General features: G+C 37.2%; 1 protein-coding gene across 1 annotated transcript in view; it reads left to right on the top strand.

Moving 5' to 3' along the window:
- RASAL2 (RAS protein activator like 2) overlaps positions 1-19,110 on the top strand; it is a 359,939-nt gene that overhangs the window by 294,116 nt on the left and 46,713 nt on the right. The window contains 1 exon segment of the mRNA XM_047703675.1: positions 4,272-4,381. Within this exon segment, the coding sequence (XP_047559631.1) occupies positions 4,272-4,381 (110 nt within the window).

The raw sequence follows: 19,110 nt of genomic DNA, 5'->3' as shown, positions 1-19,110 counted from the left end.
AACATTTGGGTGCACGTGCCCCTTTGGATCACTACGTTTGTATCTTTAGGGTGAATATCCAGTAGTGCAATTGCTGGGTCATAGGGTAGCTCTATTTTCAACTTTTTGAGCAACCTCCATACTATTTTCCAGAGTGACTGCACTAGCTTGCATTCCCACCAACAGTGTAAGAGGATTCCCCTTTCTCCATATCCTTGCCAACATCTGTCGTTTCCTGACTTGTTCATTTTAGCTATTTCGACTGGTGTGAGGTGGTATCTCACTGTGTTTTTTTGATTTGTATTTCCCTGATGCTGAGTGATGTTGAGCACTTTTTCCTGTGTCTACTGGCCATCTGGATGTCTTCTTCACAGAAATGTCTGTTCATGTCTTCTGTCCATTTCTCGATTGGATTATCTGTTCTTTGGGTGTTGAGTTTGGTAAATTCTTTCTAGATTTTAGATACTAGCCGTTCATCTGATAGGTCACTTGCAAATATCTTCTCCCATTCTGTTGGTTGTCTTTTGGTTTGGTTGACTGTTTCCTTTGCTGTACGAAAGCTTTTTATCTCGATGAAGTCCATGTAGTTCATTTTTGCCTTTGCTTCCCTTGCCTTTGGCGATGTTTCTGTGAAGAAATTCCTGCAGCTGAGGTTGAAGAGGTTGTTGCCTGTGTTGTCCTCAAGGATTTTGATGGATGCCTGTCTTACATTGAGGTCTTTCATCCATTTGGAGTCTATTTTTGTGTGTGGTATAAGGAAATGGTCCAGTTCCATTCTTCTGGATGTGACTGTCCAATTTTCCCAACACCATTTGTTGAAGAGACTTTCTTCCATTGGACGTTCTTTCTTGCTTTGTCGAAGATCAGTTGACCATAGAGTTGAGGGTCCATTTCTGGGCTCTCTATTCTGTTCCATTGATCTGTATGTCTGTTTTTTTCTCCCAGTACCATACTGTATTGATGATTACAGCTTTGTAATAGAGCTTGAAGTTTGGAATTGTGATGCCACCAGCTTTGGTTTTCTTTTTCAACATTCCTCTGGCTATCAGGGTCTTTTCTGGTTCCATATAAATTTTAGGATTATTTATTCCATTTCCTTGAAAAAAGTTGATGGTATTTTGATAAGGATTGCATTAAATGTGTAGATTGATCTAGGTAGCATAGACATTTTCACAATGTTTGTTCTTCAAATCCATGAGCAAGGAAGATTTTTCCATTTCTTTGGGTCTTCCTCAATTTCCTTTATGAGTATTTTATAGTTTTCTGAGTACAGATTCTTCGCCTCTTTGGTTAGATTTATTCCTAGATATCTTAGGGTTTTGGGTGTAATTATAAATGGGATCCACTCCTTAATTTCTCTTTCTTCTGTTTGTTGTTAGTGTATGGAAATGCAATTGATTTCTCTGCATTGGTTTTACATCCTAACACTTTACTGAATTCCTGTATGAGTTCTAGCAGTTTTGGAGTGGAGTCTTTTGGGTCTTCCACCTAAATTGTCATATTATCTGCAAAGAGTGAGAGTTTGACGACTTCTTTGCCTATTCTGATGCCTTTTATTTCTTTTTGTTGTCTGATTGCTGAGGCTAGGACTTCTAGTACTATGTTGAATAGCAGTGGTGATAGTGGACAGCCCTGCCATGTTCCTGACCTTAGGGGAAAAACTCTCAGTTTTTCCCCATTGAGAATGGTATTCACTTTGGGTTTTTCATAGACAGCTTTTTATGATATTGAGGTATGTGCCTTCTATCCCTACACTATGAAGCATTTTGATCAAGAAAGGATGCTGTACTTTGTCAAATGCTTTTTCAGCATCTATTGAGAGTATCATATGGTTCTTGTTCTTTCTTTTATTAATGTATTATATCTCATTGATTGATTTGCAGTTGTTGAACCAACCTTACAGCCCAGGAATAAATCCCACTTGGTCATGGTGAATAATACTTTCAATGCACTGTTGGATCCTATTGGCTAGTATTTGATGAGACCAGAAGAAACTCTTTTAACTATAGGGAACAAACTGAGGGTTGCAGGGGCAGTGGGGTGGGGTGGGAATGGGATGGGCTAGCTGGGTGATGGCCATTAAGGAGTACAGGTGATGTAATTAGCAGTGGCTATTGTGTGCAACTGATGAATCACTAAATTCTGTTTCTGAAACAAATAATACACTATATGTTAACTAAATTGAATTTAAATAAAAAATTTAAAAAACAGGGGCACCTGGGTGGCTCAGTGGGTTAAAGCCTCTGCCTTTGGCTCAGGTCATGATCGCAGGGTCCTGGGATCGAACCCTGCATCAGGCTCTCTGCTCAGCAGGGAGCCTGCTTCCTCCCTCTCTCTCTGCCTGTCTCTCTGCCTACTTGTGATTTCTGTCTGTCAAATAAATAAATAAAATCTTTTTAAAAAAATTTTAAAAACAAAATCAAAAAAGAAATGTAGTACTATAAAAAACAGTTTTGTTTTCTTGTTTTATTCTCTCCAGTCAATCTCTATGCACCTATAATAAAAACAGCCTAGGGAACTACGTCTATGTGGTATATTCCAAGAGTCTCTACACTTATTCTTTGGGCTACAGGAATAACAAGAAATAACAAGTATTTTTTTTCAGTGAGCTAAATAGTTTACTTCTGATCCAAATAAGTTCATTTACATTTTTCTCAAATGAAAGGAGCAATGCCTGTGTGTTGGCAGAATACTTGGCGTGGGTAAGCACTGTGGTAGTCAACATTACTGTTCACCACATAGTCCCGGTTTTCTTTCTGGATACATAATACCATTGTATATCCTTTCCTCGCGGAAATCGGGTGTGGTCATGTGACTTTCTGTCTGATGAAATGAGACTAGAAGTGACATGAAGGTTTAAGAACTAGGATATAACTTGTCACATTTCCTTTCTCCTGCTGAAGCAACTATAGATGAGCAGAGGAGGAGCCTCCCTTAGCCCAAGTCCCCACGTGAGAGTAGCACAGAGCCAAGCCCCCATCTCCCATCTCCCTTAGTCGATAGGCTCATAGATAGATGCGGAACATGTTTCGTGCTATTAATATGGGGAGATGACTAGATAAATGTAACCCAGTGTATCTTGAGTAATACAATCTTCACCCAAAACAGTGGGCTGTGGTGATAACTAAAAGAATATAAAAGATTTGACATATTTCTTTTGTCTTCCTTATGGAAATGTTTATTGTATGTAGCTTTTATATATATATAAAATAATATTCATCTCAAGGTGATTAGAAAGAGTCATTTTCCCAACATCAAAATACTTTTCTTTGAATTAGAACTTTTTCTCAAGACATTTTGGTATACTTCTATAAGATGTCCTTTCATCTGCCAACAAAATAATTGCTACTTGAAAGCAGTGACTGTCATCATTCATGCATGCATTTTATTCCATTATTCAACACACTTTCATTGGATGCTCATTGTTACCAGGTGCTAAGACTAGGAAATGTTGAAGGAGCTCTAGATAGTTTAGTGGAAGTGGTAAGAGGCTAGCAGGGGCCAAAAACTGTAAACTACTTTGTTCTGAAGTCTAGATGTTTCAGTAGTTTCATAAGTGATACCTATTTCAAGACAGTTTAGCTACATTTAAAACTTAAGTTTACAAGTAACATATCCAAGGTGATTTGTAGACCAAACTTTCACACTTTTGAGACTGCCAACACATTACTTTATACTAATTACATAATTGTTTTTTGTGTTCTTTGAGAGGTTTTGGGGAGGGTTGTGGAGTTTTATTTTTTCTGTTTTTATTTTTGGGTTTGTTTTTTTGTTTTTTGGGGGGGCAGCTCTTAGAATAAAGTTTCTCTCTTCACTATCAGTATATCCTTTAAAATTCCTCTAGTGCACTCATGCACATGCTATTCTCATTTCCTTTCTTCCCTTAATTTAATTCCGGAAACTACCCACTAGATGCCCTTTTCTATCGAAACTTCTTCAGAGAAAGGAATATGTTTTTCTGTTACACTGTTGTGTTTTTAAAATATCTATTAACAATGTTAGAGGTTTCTCTACCATAGCTGCTATAGAAAATGTTTAAGACATAAGAAGGTAAGTGTTATCAAAAGTTTAATTATCCCAGTTATCCTAGAAGAAAAATATTTTTCATCCCATTACCAGGTGGTTTCAAGCAACTTTTATTTATAAATTAAAAAATGAAAAGCTGGATTCTTGTTCTGGTCTTCATTTTAAAAATCTTAATACCTTTTTCAGAGGTGGTGCAGAGGAGTAAGGAGACAGCAAAGTTGCTCTTTTGGTTTTCTCTCCCATCACCTTCTGCCTTTTCATTCTAGGGGTTCTTCAGCAAGCGCCTGAAAGGCTCCATCAAGAGGACCAAAAGCCAGTCAAAGCTTGACAGAAACACTAGCTTTCGGCTTCCATCCCTTCGTAATGCAGATGACAGGTAGGAAGTAAACTTGCTTTTAACAGGGAAAGCAGTTTTGGTTTTCGTTTTTGTTTTTGTTTTAAGCAGGGAAGGCAGTTCTACAGTGGGTTTTGATAAGGTACTTTTTGGTCATCTCTAACTTTACATCAATGACAATTGGAAAGATCCAATGCTAAATTCACTTTTTTTTTTTTTTTTTTTTTTTTTTTTTTTTGTCTTACTTATATTGAGGCAAGGTACAAAGTGTAAGCTCAAATGCCCAGGCAGTTTAAGAATCTTAAAATATTGAAAAGTAAGAACTAATTTAAATGCTGTTTCTATAGAATCAAATTCTAGTAGTCAGAGATGTCTTTCTTTTGTAGAATGACTTTAGGATGATGATGACAATAGCAAACGTGTTTTGAGTACTGCACTAGATGCTTTCTGTACATTATCTCATTAAATCTTTATAGTAACCATATAAGATAAATATTATTATCACCACTTTCTAGATGAAGAACCTGAGACACAGGGAGATTAAATAATCTTGCCCAAGGTCATATGGCTTAGTAAATAGCAAAAATGGTGTTTGATCTTGAGCGGTTTGGCTCAAGTCCATGCTGTTCACTGCTCCATTGTTCTTTGTGTACAGCATATGCAATCAGTTGTATTGGTTTGCAGTCCTGTCTAGAAGACATGTGAAGATTTTGACTATTAGGACTATCAGCTTGAGTAACCCTCACAGGCATAGCTTAGTAAGGATTACAACCTTCTAAAATCTTTGAATGTGTGCTAGAACTTGGTATCTCCACATTGTTCAAAATTTAGGAAATTAAGCTTGCCATATTCTCACGCATCACCACCAGCACCAACATTTACTGAGTGCTTACTATTTGTAAAGCATTTTTAACGTAGCCTCTCATGTAATACGACCCTAAATATGGTTATTGCCCTCATTTTAGAGATGAGGACCTAAGACAAAAGAAATTGAAAAACTTGCCCAGGGTCACAACAGCTAGTAGGTAGTAGAGCTTGGATTTGAACCTCTGTCTGCCTTCCATATTTGATACTCTTATTTATACTGGATTTTTTTTTTTCAGTAAGTCTATTATTTTCAGTTATCTATGTAACAAACAAATACAGACTACAGTCTCTATAATGGCAAATTGTAGATTTGCCAGGCAGAGAATTCCTCTCCTTTTTTAATGGATGAAGTAACTTGTCCCCCAGACTTAGCTGATGAGGCAGTATACTGCTTTATTAGCGATTTTTATCCCTGAACCACTGTAGAGGTGCTCTGTGATATTTGCAAGTCTGTCCAATTTGCCGTGTAGTTGTGTTGTTAATTACCTCTTTTATACCTCTTTGTTTTAAGGTAATCATCATAAAACTGATTTTTTTTCCTTTTCATATCTCTTCCTTAGATTCCTATTATTCCACAATTTTCATTATTCTAAGAATTAACACCATTTTATAAATGTCTCAATAAAATGGAATGAGAAATTTTTTTCAGAATAATGGGTTTTAAGAACAAGGATATTGTACAACCACTGAAACACTCCCAGTTCAGTAGCCACTTTCTAAAAATCTGCAGCAGATGTACATTTGAGTGGACAAGGAAATATTTTTTATAGGTATACTTTTTTTTTTAACCTTGCACTAAATATCCCTTTCATAACTTCAGTGTGCTCCGTCCTCTTCCATTTTGCTTTAGGTAGCCTAAAGGAATGCTCAGATTGAATTACCATGAGATTGTGTTCTCCCAGAGTCTCCTATATTGCTATTACATAGCTAGTGCACTTTTGGCCTTTCCAGTGACCTAAATTCATTATGTGTGCCTTCCGTGCAGTTCTGCTTCAATCAATGGTAGTATCTTTGTGTCTCAAATACAGCATAATAGAAAGGTGCCAGTAAATCTCTAGTATTTATATATTTTAAATCCATTTGAATTGTAGAAGTTTCCTATACAGAAATTTTTCAAAAACTCTGTTCTTCCCGTAAAGGGATATACTCACTAGAGTTTGAATATATTATGTTTTTTTTTAAATAGGCTCTCTTACCTTCAGATCATCTGAAGATGGAGATAAATAGAACTAAGGTATAAGATGTTAATGTAGTGAGTTCTTCGAATCAGTACCATTGTAGGTGAGACCAAAGGTTTTTTCAAAAACTGGTTTTCTTGGGTTATATGTGTGGATTGCCCAAGTCAGGCCATTTCTTCCAAAATGGTATATAGTGTCTAAATCTCAGTAGCAGAACATTTCTATTCATATATCAAATCCATGGAAACCAGGATTTTCTTAGTAGGATAGGCAAACCTAGTAAGCAACCCCTTTTTACAGTTTTTAAATTATATAATAAAATACATGTGTCTTTGTTTTAAAAAGTTTCAGTACAGGGGCGCCTGGGTAGCTCAGTGGGTTAACTATCTAACTCTTGATTTTGGTCAGGTCATGATCTCAGGGTCATGAGATCGAGCCCCATGTTGGTCTCTGCACTCAGCAAGGAGTCTGCTCAAGATTCTCTCTCTCTCTCTCTCTGTTCCTCTGCCACTTCCTTGCTTGTGTGTATGCACATGCATATGTACACTCTCGCTCTCTCTGAAAAAAATAAAATAAAATAAAATCTTTTAAAAAATAGTTTCAGTTTCTAAGTACAGATCAAAAAGCTGAAGTGCCCTTTCACTCTACCCATCTCCCCATATAAATAACCTCATTAGCAGTTTGTATATTTTCACAACTCTTTTAAAAATCCATGTATAAATAAACACATATATATATGTTTTGCTTGTTTTCATTTAAATGGGATCATATTACACATATTACTTTATGATTTACTTTTTAATATAAATATTTGGACAACTTTTATGTCAGTACATCTAAACCTACATTATTTTAACAGCTGCCTTCTTAGTATGCTACAGTTTTTTGTAACATATTTCACTTCGGTGTTGATGGATATTTTAATTGTTTCCCCCTTTGGGGCATAAACTAGAAATGTAGTGGACATTTCTGAACATATAACTTTTTTATCCTTATGTCATTGAGTCAGATTTCTGAAGTAAAACTACTACATAGAGCATATGCAGATTATCAAATTATCCTTCAAAAAATCTGTAGTAATTACCATTTCCACCAACAGAGTAGGATTACTTTTTATTTATTTATTTTAGTTTTTTTTTAAAATGGGGGTATGGCGTGGGCTTGGAGTCTGATGCAGGGCTTGAACCCACAATCCTGAAATCAAGACCTGAGCTAAGATCAAAAGTTGGAGACTTAACTGAGTCACCCAGGTGCCCCATGGATTACTTTTATCTTTTAAACAGTGTTTTACATTGTATCCATATGATGGAATAAATAGCATTAATAAACACCTAAATAGTATTTACTGTGTGCCAGACACTGTTCTAAGCATTTTACATAAACTCTTTAATCATTGTAACAAATCCTATGAGTTAGTTACTGTAATGACCTCATTTTGAGGATGAGGAAACAGAGACACAGAGAAATTAGTAAATTGTACAAGGTTAGAAAATGGCAGACCTGTGGTTCAAATCCAGGAAGTGTGAATCAAGAGTCTACATTTTTAAACTTTATGCTATATTGCCTCTCAAAAAAAGATGCAGGGGAATGCACTTTTTGTTTTAATCTGTGGTTCCCTAATGTATAATAAGTTGAACATCTTTTCACTTTTCACTCTTGTTTTTGGACCCCTGAGTCACTCAAACAGTTAAGCGTCTGCCTTCGGCTCAGGTCATGATCCCAGGGTGCTGAGATCGAGCCCCACATCAGGCTCCCTGCTCAGCAGAAAGCCTGCTTCTCCCTCGCCCACTTCCCCTGCTTGTGTTCCCTCTCCGCTGTGTCTCTCTCTGTCAAATAAATAAATAAAATATTTAAAATAAATAAATAAATAAATATCTTGTCTCTAGGGGTACCTGGGCACCTGGGTGGTTCAGTCACTTAAGCATCTGACTCTTGATTTAGGCTCAGGTCATGATCTCCAGATCATGAGATTAAGCCCAGTGTTGGGCTACATGTACATCGAGGAGTCTGCTTGTCCCTCTGCCTCTGCTCCTCCTTTCACTTGCACACATGATACACACACACTCTCGCGCTCGTAAATAAATAAATAAATAAATAAATAATAAAAAGTTAAAATTGTGTCACTGAATATACAACACTAAATATAGATGTGTTAGATTTTCATTTAGTCTAACATGCCAATCTTTTCCTTTGTGGCTTACCTCGCCAAATTTGACCAGAATACAAAAGAAGTCAGAGATCTGTTTCTCATTAAATTTCTCATTATGATGCTATGCAAATCACTTCATCTCTCCCCGCTTCAAGATGAAGAGAGAGTCTATCTTGAGGTATCAGAGGGTAATGCAGTAGTGATCATGATGTGTTGAATTCTTTAAGGTTTTTGATAACCACAAAACTTATCTGTACTCATAGCATTTTGAAAAGGTAAAATTTTCTCATGAGGTCTGAGTTACTACTTTAAAATGACAGATACACAGGTTTGTTTGTTTTAAGATTTTATTTGTTTATTTGACAGACAGAGATCACAAGTAGGCGAGAGGCAGGCTAAGAGAGAGGAAGGGAAGCAGACTCCCTGCTGAGCAGAGAGCCCAATGCACCGCTCGATCTCAGGACCCTGAGATCATGACCTGAGCCGAAGGCAGAGGCCTTGACCCACTTACCCCACTTAACCCCCTTAACCCACTGAGCCACCCAGGCGCCTCCAGATACACAGGTTTTTTTGTTTTGTTTTGTTTTGTTTTGTTTTGTTTTTTTTAAAGATTTTATTTATTTATTTGACAGACAGAGATCACAAGTTGGCAGAGAGGCAGGCAGAGAGAGAGGAAGGGAAGCAGGCTCCCTGCCGAGCAGAGAGCCCGATGCGGGACTCGATCCCAGGACCCCGAGATCATGACCTGAGCCGAAGGCAGCGGCCTAACCCACTGAGCCACCCAGGCGCCCTAGATACACAGGTTTTAAGTGAGTTTTACTACATATGATCAGTAAGCTTTTCTGTGCAGAATACCATAGGATATTTTAATGTACAGATTTGACTAATCAGAAAGACCCTTGCAGCTCCAGGTTCATCTAGCCAATGATCTACTGGTCGTAAACTCTGTTATAAGGCTGTGGTGGAATTAGGTTACCAGGGTGGCTTCTTTTTTTTAATTACTCACCATACAGTACATCATTAGCTTTTGCTGTAGAGGTCCATGAGTCGTTGCTTTTTGGGTCAGTTTATAGTAATACTTAAACTTGGAATTTCCTTTATGCAGTTGTGAGGCACAGGCATAAGAATTGAAGCTTTTGCCAATTAATATTTCTAGAAACCAAATTTCTTGATATACAGTAATACATGTGTGATGGTTATGTACACACCAGAAAGCTATGCTCTACAGACGAATGTAGAGAACTAAAGACACGGCCCCTGAGCTCATGAGAATCCAATAAAAGAAGTCGGTGTTCAGGAGAGAATGGTGCAGGTGGGCTGAGATGACTTCTGGCTGGATATTCAAGAAACAACCTTATAAGCAGTGACCCGTGAGTAGAACAGGTATCATTTGAACTTAGAAACAGATACAGGGAGAGAGCTTTTCTCAGAATGAAAATAATGAGCAAAAGCAGATTGTGGGAAATTATGGAGCTTAAAGAGAAATTCTGAATAGTTCATGGTGTATAAAGCAGAAAGGTAGGAAATAAGATTGGAAAGGTAAAGTTCGAGGTTTGAAGTTGGTAGGTAAAAAACTTCTGCTTTTTTTGTCTTAAAAATTTCTCAGTATAGGAAATAGAAATATGAACTCCATCTTTGATGAAACGAGGAGAAAGCTGAATGATAGATTACTTACAATTAGGGGGTGATCAGATGTAGTTGCCTACAGAATGAAATTCTGAAGTCTATCACTTAGGATTCAGATAGGCTGGTAATTAACAGGTACTCCAAGTAGTAATGGCTTAAACAAGTAAAATTATTTCTTCCTCACCTAAAAGAAATCTGAAGATGGGCAGTCCAGAGCTAAGGGACCAGGGCTCTTCGTGGGCTTTTTCCTCTCCCATCCTTAGGGTCTTCAAGGATCTCTTTATGGATATAGTGTAGCTACTAAAGCTTCAGCCAATAGCACCCATGTTTCAGGCATCATAAAAGGATTCCTGTCTTCCACTTAAATGTTTTCCCTTTAAAGCCATTTCCCTTAAATCCCATCCAGCGACTTCTCTTGTGTTTCATTACCATCTCTTTCTGCAAAGCGAGGCTAGGAAATGTTATACCTGGGTTCATCATTTTCCCCAATAATGCAAGAGTCTATTTTTAAGGAAGGAGGGAGGGATGGACATTTGAAAGATAATTAGCAGTCCCTAGCAAAAGAATGAGGTTGATTTACTCACCCACCTCCAGAACTCTGCAATGAGTCAGCTTCCAACCAGCTTTAGAAGGCCAGTAGTCAGGCTTACATTTATCACATAGCAAATTTGAGAAACTGAGCCACCCAGACAGAAAGACCTACAGATAGCAACATTTATGTTCGCCTTTTAAAATCCCCTGTGGTAATTCCACTCCTAAGTATATCCAGGAGAAATGAAAACATATGTCACCACAAAAACTTGTACATGAATGTACATAGCAACATTATTCATAATAGCCAAAAAGTGGTAATGACCCAAATATCCATCAGCTGATGAACGGATATACAAAACATGATATATCCATACAATGCATTACAGTTGACCATTGAACTCTCAACACTGGGGTTAGGTGTGCTGACCATACCCTTCCCATCCCTGCAACAGTTGAAAATACATATAATTTTTAACTCCCCAGAAACCTAACTGCTAGTAGCCCACTGTTGACCAGAATCCTTATGGGTAACATAAACACTCATTTAACACATATTTTGTATGTTTTATATATATGTATGTGTGTGTGTGTGTGTGTGTGTGTGTAAAATATGCTGTATTCTTATTATACAGTTAACTAGAGAAAAGAAAATGTTATTAAGAAAATCCTAAGGAAGAGAAAATATATTTACAATACTGTACTGCATTTACTGAAAAAGAATGCACTTAAAAGTAAGTGGACCTACACAGTTCAAACCTGGGTTATTCAAGGCCAGATGCATTATTCAGCCATAAAAAGGAATGAAGTACTGAAACATGCTACAACATGGACAAATCTTGAAAACTTTATGCTGAGTGAAAAAGACCATCACAAAAGACCATATTTTATATGATTCCATGTTTATGAAATGTCCAGAATAAGCAAATCTATAGAGACAGTAGATTTTTTTTTTTTTTTTAAAACAACAGAAATGTATTTTCTCACAGATTGGGAGGCCAGAAGTCTGGAACCAAATTATCAGCAGGGTCATGTTCCCACCAAAAGGTCTAGGGAAGAATCCTTCATTGCCTCTTCCAGCTTCTGGTGGCCCCAGCTGTGCCTTGGCAAGTGGCAGCACATCTCCAGCCTGTGGCTTTGTCTTCATATAGAGACAGTAGATTAATGGTTTCCAGAGGCTGGGAATATATCGTAGGGGAAGTGACGAATGAGAAATGACTTAATGGGTATGAGGCTTCTTTTTGGAGCAATGAAAATGTTTTAAGCTTAGATTGTGGTGACAATTACACAAATCTGAATATACTGAAAACTGTTTAAGTGGATAGATTTTATGGTATGTGAATCATACCTCAACCTCAATATAAATGTTAAATTATTTAAAAAAACAAAACAAAATAACAAAACAGCTGGCCAGGAAATACTCTAAAATGAAACTTAGTCTATAAGCCGCCCCGTTCCAGTGCACAAAGCTTCCATTGTGATTTTTAGTGCTTTACTATTAAATATAAACAGATAACCAAGAATCTCCAGATATTGGAGGAAAGTCTCCGACATTAAAAGAGAGCAAAACAAATAAGAGGGAGAAAAAAAAAAGCAACCCAGGAGAAACAGAAACACTACACAGAGCCAAAGACAACTTTAAAGCATAATATTTTCAAAAGATAAGATTGTACATCTATGAAAGAGTAATGAGATGATACAAGAAAAGGAACATCAAAGAATTAAGAAAGAGAGCTTAGAATAAAAAGATAAAAGCTCAAGTCAAGTCATTCTTCCAGAAAGTGGAACAGAAATTGAGAAAATCAACCCAGAAGATTCTAGGAAAAGAGAACATAGGAAAACTTCAGAGAGGAAATTGTCAAAGAAACAATACAAGAAAATGTCTCAAAACAAGAAAACATAAATGTTCAGGTTGCAATGGCCATTAAATTCCCAGCACAGTGAATGAAAAAAGACAAAAGACCCACCACCCCAAGACAGACAGACAGACAGACACACACACACACCCCAATTCACATCATCAAGAAATAACAGATCACTGAGACTTAAAAAAAAATCTTAAAAGCTTCTGGAAAGAAAAAAAATAGGTTACATACAGAGGATGAGTGGGACGATCACATTGTAATTCTCAATAGAAATATTAAAAATTGGAAGTCAATGGAGAAATGTCTTTAAAATTGTGAGTGAAAATTATTTTCAACCTAATACTCCATATACAGGGAAGTCCTTGAATGTCACACTGAGGAGTTTGGATTTTATTGTAATAAGCGTTGGGGAGCCTTTAAACACTTTAAAGCAAGGAAATCAGACCTAATCAGAATTGTGCCATGTATAGATTAATCCAGGAATGGAATTTCAAATGATTTAGTATACAGAGACTAAGTTTGGGAAACCAGTTAGCAAAGAGCTATTGTCAGAAATAATGAGGGCTGTAAGGAGGATAGTGACACTGGGAATGAAGAGGCAGAGACAAGCAAGATAGGAGGAACATTTTAGAGGCAAAATCAATAGGATGTCACAAAGTCATCATAGTTCCAAAGCCATCTAATCGGATAAAAGCCAGTAAAGTGATTTCCTAGAATCAATATTGGCAACATTTTCAAATTAAAGCCATGTCATGTGGAAGGGTGTTGGGACTGGAAAAGACTGATATTTATACCTTTCATTCAAATGCATTTTTTAAAAGTTTAAAAAATGAAATGCTGAAGAATAGTGGTTATACTACATTATCAGGCGTTCCAAGGTTCCGACTGCCTGTCAGGTGGTCATCCTTACTCTGGAAATTCTACTTAAATTTGCTGATCTTGAGGTAAAGGTAAAAACACATGGGATAGAATTTTCTTAACTCCTTCACACATCCCTCAAATAAAAACCTTCACAGTGATGTCCTCAATTCTGAGGCCTACTGACAAAGCATGGTTTTAAAGCAGTCCGCTTGTTCATTGTCAGGAGATCCCTAAAAGTTAAGTGTGGTGTTCCATTTGTAGGGAGGATTTTGGGACAATATACTGAGCTTCTTGAGTTTCTCCTAATTAAAACTAATTATTTAATTTTACTTTGAATTTATATTCAAAGTACGATTTCACAAGAAATTGTAAAGTACAAAGTACAATTTCACAAAAAATTATAAAAATAGTATGTAGAATCTTATAAACCTCTTCCTCAACTTCCTCCAAGAGCTTTATCTTATAACTGTACTATAATATCAAAATCAGATAATTGGGGCGCCTGGGTGGCTCAGTGGGTTAAGCCGCTGCCTTCGGCTCAGGTCATGATCTCAGGGTCCTGGGATCGAGCCCCGCCTCGGGCTCTCTGCTCAGCATGGAGCCTGCTTCCTCCTCTCTCTCTGCCTGCCTCTCTGCCTACTTGTGATCTCTCTCTGTTAAATAAATAAATACAATCTTTTTTAAAAAAAATAAAATAAAATAAAAATAAAATAAAAAATCAGATAATTGATCTTGGCACAGTACTATTAATTAGACTATAGACTTTACTCGGTTTTCACCAATTTTCATATGTTTTGCATAGTTCTATACAATTTAATCCTATATATAGATTTCTGTAATCACCGCCACAATCAAGATATAGCATTGTTCCATTACCAGAAAAGAATTCCCTCTGCCCCTTCAGTCTTACCCTCCTCCCCACAACCAACTCTGTCCTCTAGCAACCACTAATTTGTTTTCCATCTCTATAGTTATCCTATTTCAAGACTGTTATATAAGTGGAATCATATAGCATATAACCAATTAAGATTGCCCTTAGTTCAGTGCATAGAATGCCCTTGAAATCCACCCAAGTTGTTGCGTCTATCAATAGTTTGCTCCTTGTTACTACTGAGTAGTATTCCACTGTATGGATGTACCAAAGTTTGTGAATCATTCACCCACTGAAGAACATTTGAATACACATGAAGAAAAGTTGCCTATGCGTAACTTTTCACTTCTCTGGTGTAAATGCACATTGAGTGCAGTTGCTGTGTTGGATGGTAGGCACAGGTTTAGGTATACAAGAAACTGCCAAACTCTTTTCCAGAATATCTGTAGCCATTTTACATTCCCACCAGCTGTGTTTACAGTGTTGTTGTTGTTTTTTTTAATGTCCCAAGAGATTTTCACCTATCTTTTCTTATAGAAGTTTTATGATTTTTAGCTTTTATATTTAGATCACCAATCCATTTATTTAATATTTTATTGTTTGAAATAAAAAGGTCTTGACTCAGAATGTGTTGGTGTTCAGTTCAAAATATCAAACTAAGAACTTGCCCCAGCCAAGCCAGTTATAGGGAGCCTGCCTTCCTTTGGAGAAGGAAACATCATAAACTACTTATTTCTCTCTGGATCTGCTCTTCCCTTCCAGCTGACTAATTGTGGTTTTAGAAGTTGCCAGAAGGTTCTGGGCAGGAGAAGACAGAAAGGAGGAAAAAGTGGATAAGAAAGTTCTAGTACTATCATAGCCCTCCATAATGCTATCTGAGCCTGCCCAATGTTTAAAGCTTACTGTTTCCTCATGGGATACTTTGGGGGATACTTCACAAATGTCTTATCTCTAAGAAGCTCTCATCTATGGTTTCATTGAGGTTAGTGGGTATATGTCTCTCCCAGGTGTTCACTAGCAACTCCTTTCACAATTTCTAGGAAAGAATCCTTGTTCTGCTCTCTTTACCCTTCTAGTCCTCTTGTTCCACAGGAAATATCCACACATCCTTTGCGCTGACAAACCTCTAGGAGTGTAGGCTAATCTAAAAGCATCAACCCTCCTAGGTTCTGCCACCAACATCTAGTCATTTCTCATCATCTAGATTTTCCAGATGGGATCGAACTTCACCCTGTATGCATCATCTAGCCATTTCCCTGGTGGGAGGCAGGGGGATGAGCCTCACAGCTTTCTCCAAAAATTCTCTCTCACAAAATCCTTTCCCTTCTTCATACTCTGACCACTTCTTTTTTTAAGATTTTATTTGTTCATTTTAGAGAGAGAGAGAGAGAGCGTGCACACGCTGGGGGGGGGGGGCAAAGGGAGATGGAAAGGAGACTCCCCTTTGAGCAGGGAGCCCAATGAGGGGCTCGATCATGACCTGAGCTGAAGGCAGATGCTTAACTGACTGAGCCACCCAGGTGCCCCTTTGACCACTTTTTATAGTCTTGTTCTAAGAGGTTCAAGGTAATAGAACTGGCTCTGGAACATTTCCTTTGTAAGTTCTACAGTTTGTCTGGTACTTGACTTCAGTATACAAATCTGTTTTCTCTTAATGTCTCAATTGAAACTGCAGTTTTACTATCATCAGATGTGTATATAATACCTTTATTAATCTGTGGTCTTTAGCAAAACACACAAAGTGCAACATGGCCCTGTCTATACCAACTCTCAGCATTGTCTCCTACCACTCCTATGACAAGTCTGTCATAGGAGTTCTGCATTTCTTTGCTTTTGATCTTGCTGCCCTCTCTATCCCAGATACCACTTCCTATTCCTACCCCCTGTCCTTTGTCATAATTTATAACATTCTAATTCATACTCGTGCAACAATACCCAAATCAGGAATCGTATGCCTTTGGACTTCTTTGCCTTGTTCTTCCCATCCATCATCCTAAAGCAAGCACCTACCCCATGTACCCACTAATGGCCAAACTTATAGGACTCTTATAGGCCTTACTACTTTCTACTGAATTTATCTTTTCATGTTTCTGCTTACTGCAGCAGATTGGAAGCTCGTCAAGAGTACAAACAGCTTTTGTATCCTCATCCTTTCACACAATGCCTGTCCTATCAAGGAACTTAATGTTTGTTGGCCTGAAACAGAAGACTGCAAATGAATTCTGTATAATAAAGGAGAAGAATATTTTTCAATATGGCATACGTGCATAGAATGACAGTTTCTCAGAAATTATTGGATTTCAGGTTATTAATCAATACAGTCTGGCTATAGATTATAGTTTCTCTTACCAGTGTTTACTGCCGTAGGCCAATTAAGGGTCCCCTAGTTTTATGAACTAAAATCCAATCCAGTTGTGTCATGAGAGCATTTAATCATTCATTAGAATGCTTTATCTTAATAGAAAAATTTGTTCATGTACATTTATTCCATCTATCTTCATATTCTCCCAACAAAGAATATTTTGAAGAATAACTATCTTGATCTCAACCAAATGAATACTTTACATAAAATAAACTCATGCATGTCATATCACTGTGAAAAAGTCCCATGTTCGCAATGTTAGCCTCATTTTTATGGTGCTGTAGTTTGTTTGTGAAATCATACATTATAACATTTGGTTCTCACAGTAACTGTGAAGGGTAGGAAGAGAAATCATTATCCACATTTTACAAATGAGGTAACTAAGGTTCAGAAAGAATAAATTATTTGTCCTACATCACATATAGCTAGTGAGTGGTTTGAGGTGACAAAAATATATAATTTTGGCTCTGAGTTGAGTGCCTTTTCCATTATACTCTGTTGCATGTGTTGATATGGATCCTCGCTTGCTGAGGAAATGATTGAGAAGGAAAGGAAAATGGAAGGTAAAAATCACACATATAGACATACATGCAAACGTACTCAAAATAGCAACTCTTAACAAGAGTAGACTAGAATGCAGTGATAATGAATGTGTCAGTTTGTAGTCATTATGTTTCCATAATTTGCTGAAATAAAAAGCTAACTCCCTTTTGTACTCCTTTTGTCTCTCCTCCCCCTAATAAATCCAAATGTACTTGGTGAAAAAATAAAACAAAAGCACTAAAAGAAAATACAGTAGCTGGATTTCTTATGATCTTGGAATGGGAGAATTCTTTCTAAGCATAAACTGGGGGAAGTAATTATGAATATGACAGGAAAAGTACTAATTAACATGCAAAGAACATTTACATATCAGTTAAGTTCAGCAATTAGAAAAAAGGTTTAAGAACATGAAATAGCAGCTTGTAACTCACAGAAAAGGTAACTGAGATGGCCAATGAACATATTAAAATGTCTCAAACCCATAAAGAAATGTGTAAGAAAGCAATAATGAAATACCATTTTTCACCAGTTATCCTGGCTAAAGGTTTTCAAGTTCAGCCATATCCAGTTTTGGCGATAGCATATATGGAAACACCCATCATTGGTAGGAATTTAAATTGATGCCATATTTCTTTTTATGATGCCATATTTTATGTAGGGTAATTTAGCAATATCAAAATTGTAAATATATGATCTCTCCGATCTAGCAGTTTCACATCTAAACCATAAATCATGCACATGTGCATTAAGATATGTATACTAAGATACTTTTTGAAACTGGGTAGTGATCACAGAAGAGAAAGAAAAGAAAAAAGAAGAAAAGGGAAGGGAAGGGAAAGGAAGGAAAGGAAAGGAAAAAAGAAAAGAAAAAAGACTGAGATGGTCCTCAGAGACTGGTTAAACCACTATAGGCCCATATAAGGGAATTCTATATGGTTATTAAGAAGAGGCGAATCATATCTATCTGTTCCAATATGAACAGAAGTCCAAAATACACTCTTAAGGAAAAAAGGTATGGTAGAAATCCGTGTGTGTGTGTGTGTGTGTGTGTGTGTGTGTGTGTGTGCGCGCGCGCGCGCAATGTATATGTATATATTTGGTTGTCCACGTATAAAAGGAGGGGTCACAAGCATTGTTAATAGTATTTTCTCCAGGAGATTGAGGAAGGTAGCTGTATTTATTTATATTCTTCACCTTCCAACCTTCTAGGCTCTTGGAATTTATTACCCATGAGTGTTTATTTCTTGATTGTTTAAGGGGAAGAAAGTGATTCATTAGGGGGGAAAAAAAACACCTTCAAGCCCATTTCCACCTCATGTTTCCTTCTAGCTATTTCCCACCTCTTCACTGTCAGACTCCATGAGTTAGTCTCCAGTTTCTCACATCCCATTCATTATCTCTGCCTACTGCAGTCTTATCTTTGTCCTCATTGCTTCACTGAAATTACTCTTACCGAAGTCTCAATTATCTCTCAGTCCACATATCCAGTGGCTACTAGTAATATTTTAACATACTGATCTGCAGTAACGGACAGTCCATGCTTCTTGAGGGCTCTCTTTCCCAGGCTTTTATACTCCAGTCTTTTAAGTTTCCTTCAGTCGTTTAAATTCTTTGATCTCTTTTGTCAGATCTATAGATTTAGATATTAGCATTCCTTGGGTTATTTTCTTAAGACCTTTTCTTGACCTGCATATTGTCTTGCAGTAGTCATAGAGTCTTAGTCTAGTCAGGGGGCTGTAACAGAACACCTAGCAGTAGACTGCTAAGTAGCTTATAATAAAAAAAAATTATTTCTCATAGTTCCAGAGGCAGCGAAGTTCAAGAGCAAGTTCGGTGTCTGGTCCAGACCTTTCTGATTCAAAAGTTCCATCTTTTCACTGTGTTCTCACATGGGAGAATGAGCAGTGGATCTCTCCTG

The sequence above is a fragment of the Lutra lutra genome, chromosome 15 (assembly GCF_902655055.1).
Source record: "Lutra lutra chromosome 15, mLutLut1.2, whole genome shotgun sequence".
In the NCBI taxonomy this organism is placed as follows: Eukaryota; Metazoa; Chordata; class Mammalia; order Carnivora; family Mustelidae; genus Lutra; species Lutra lutra.
This window is presented reverse-complemented; position numbering and strand designations above follow the sequence as displayed.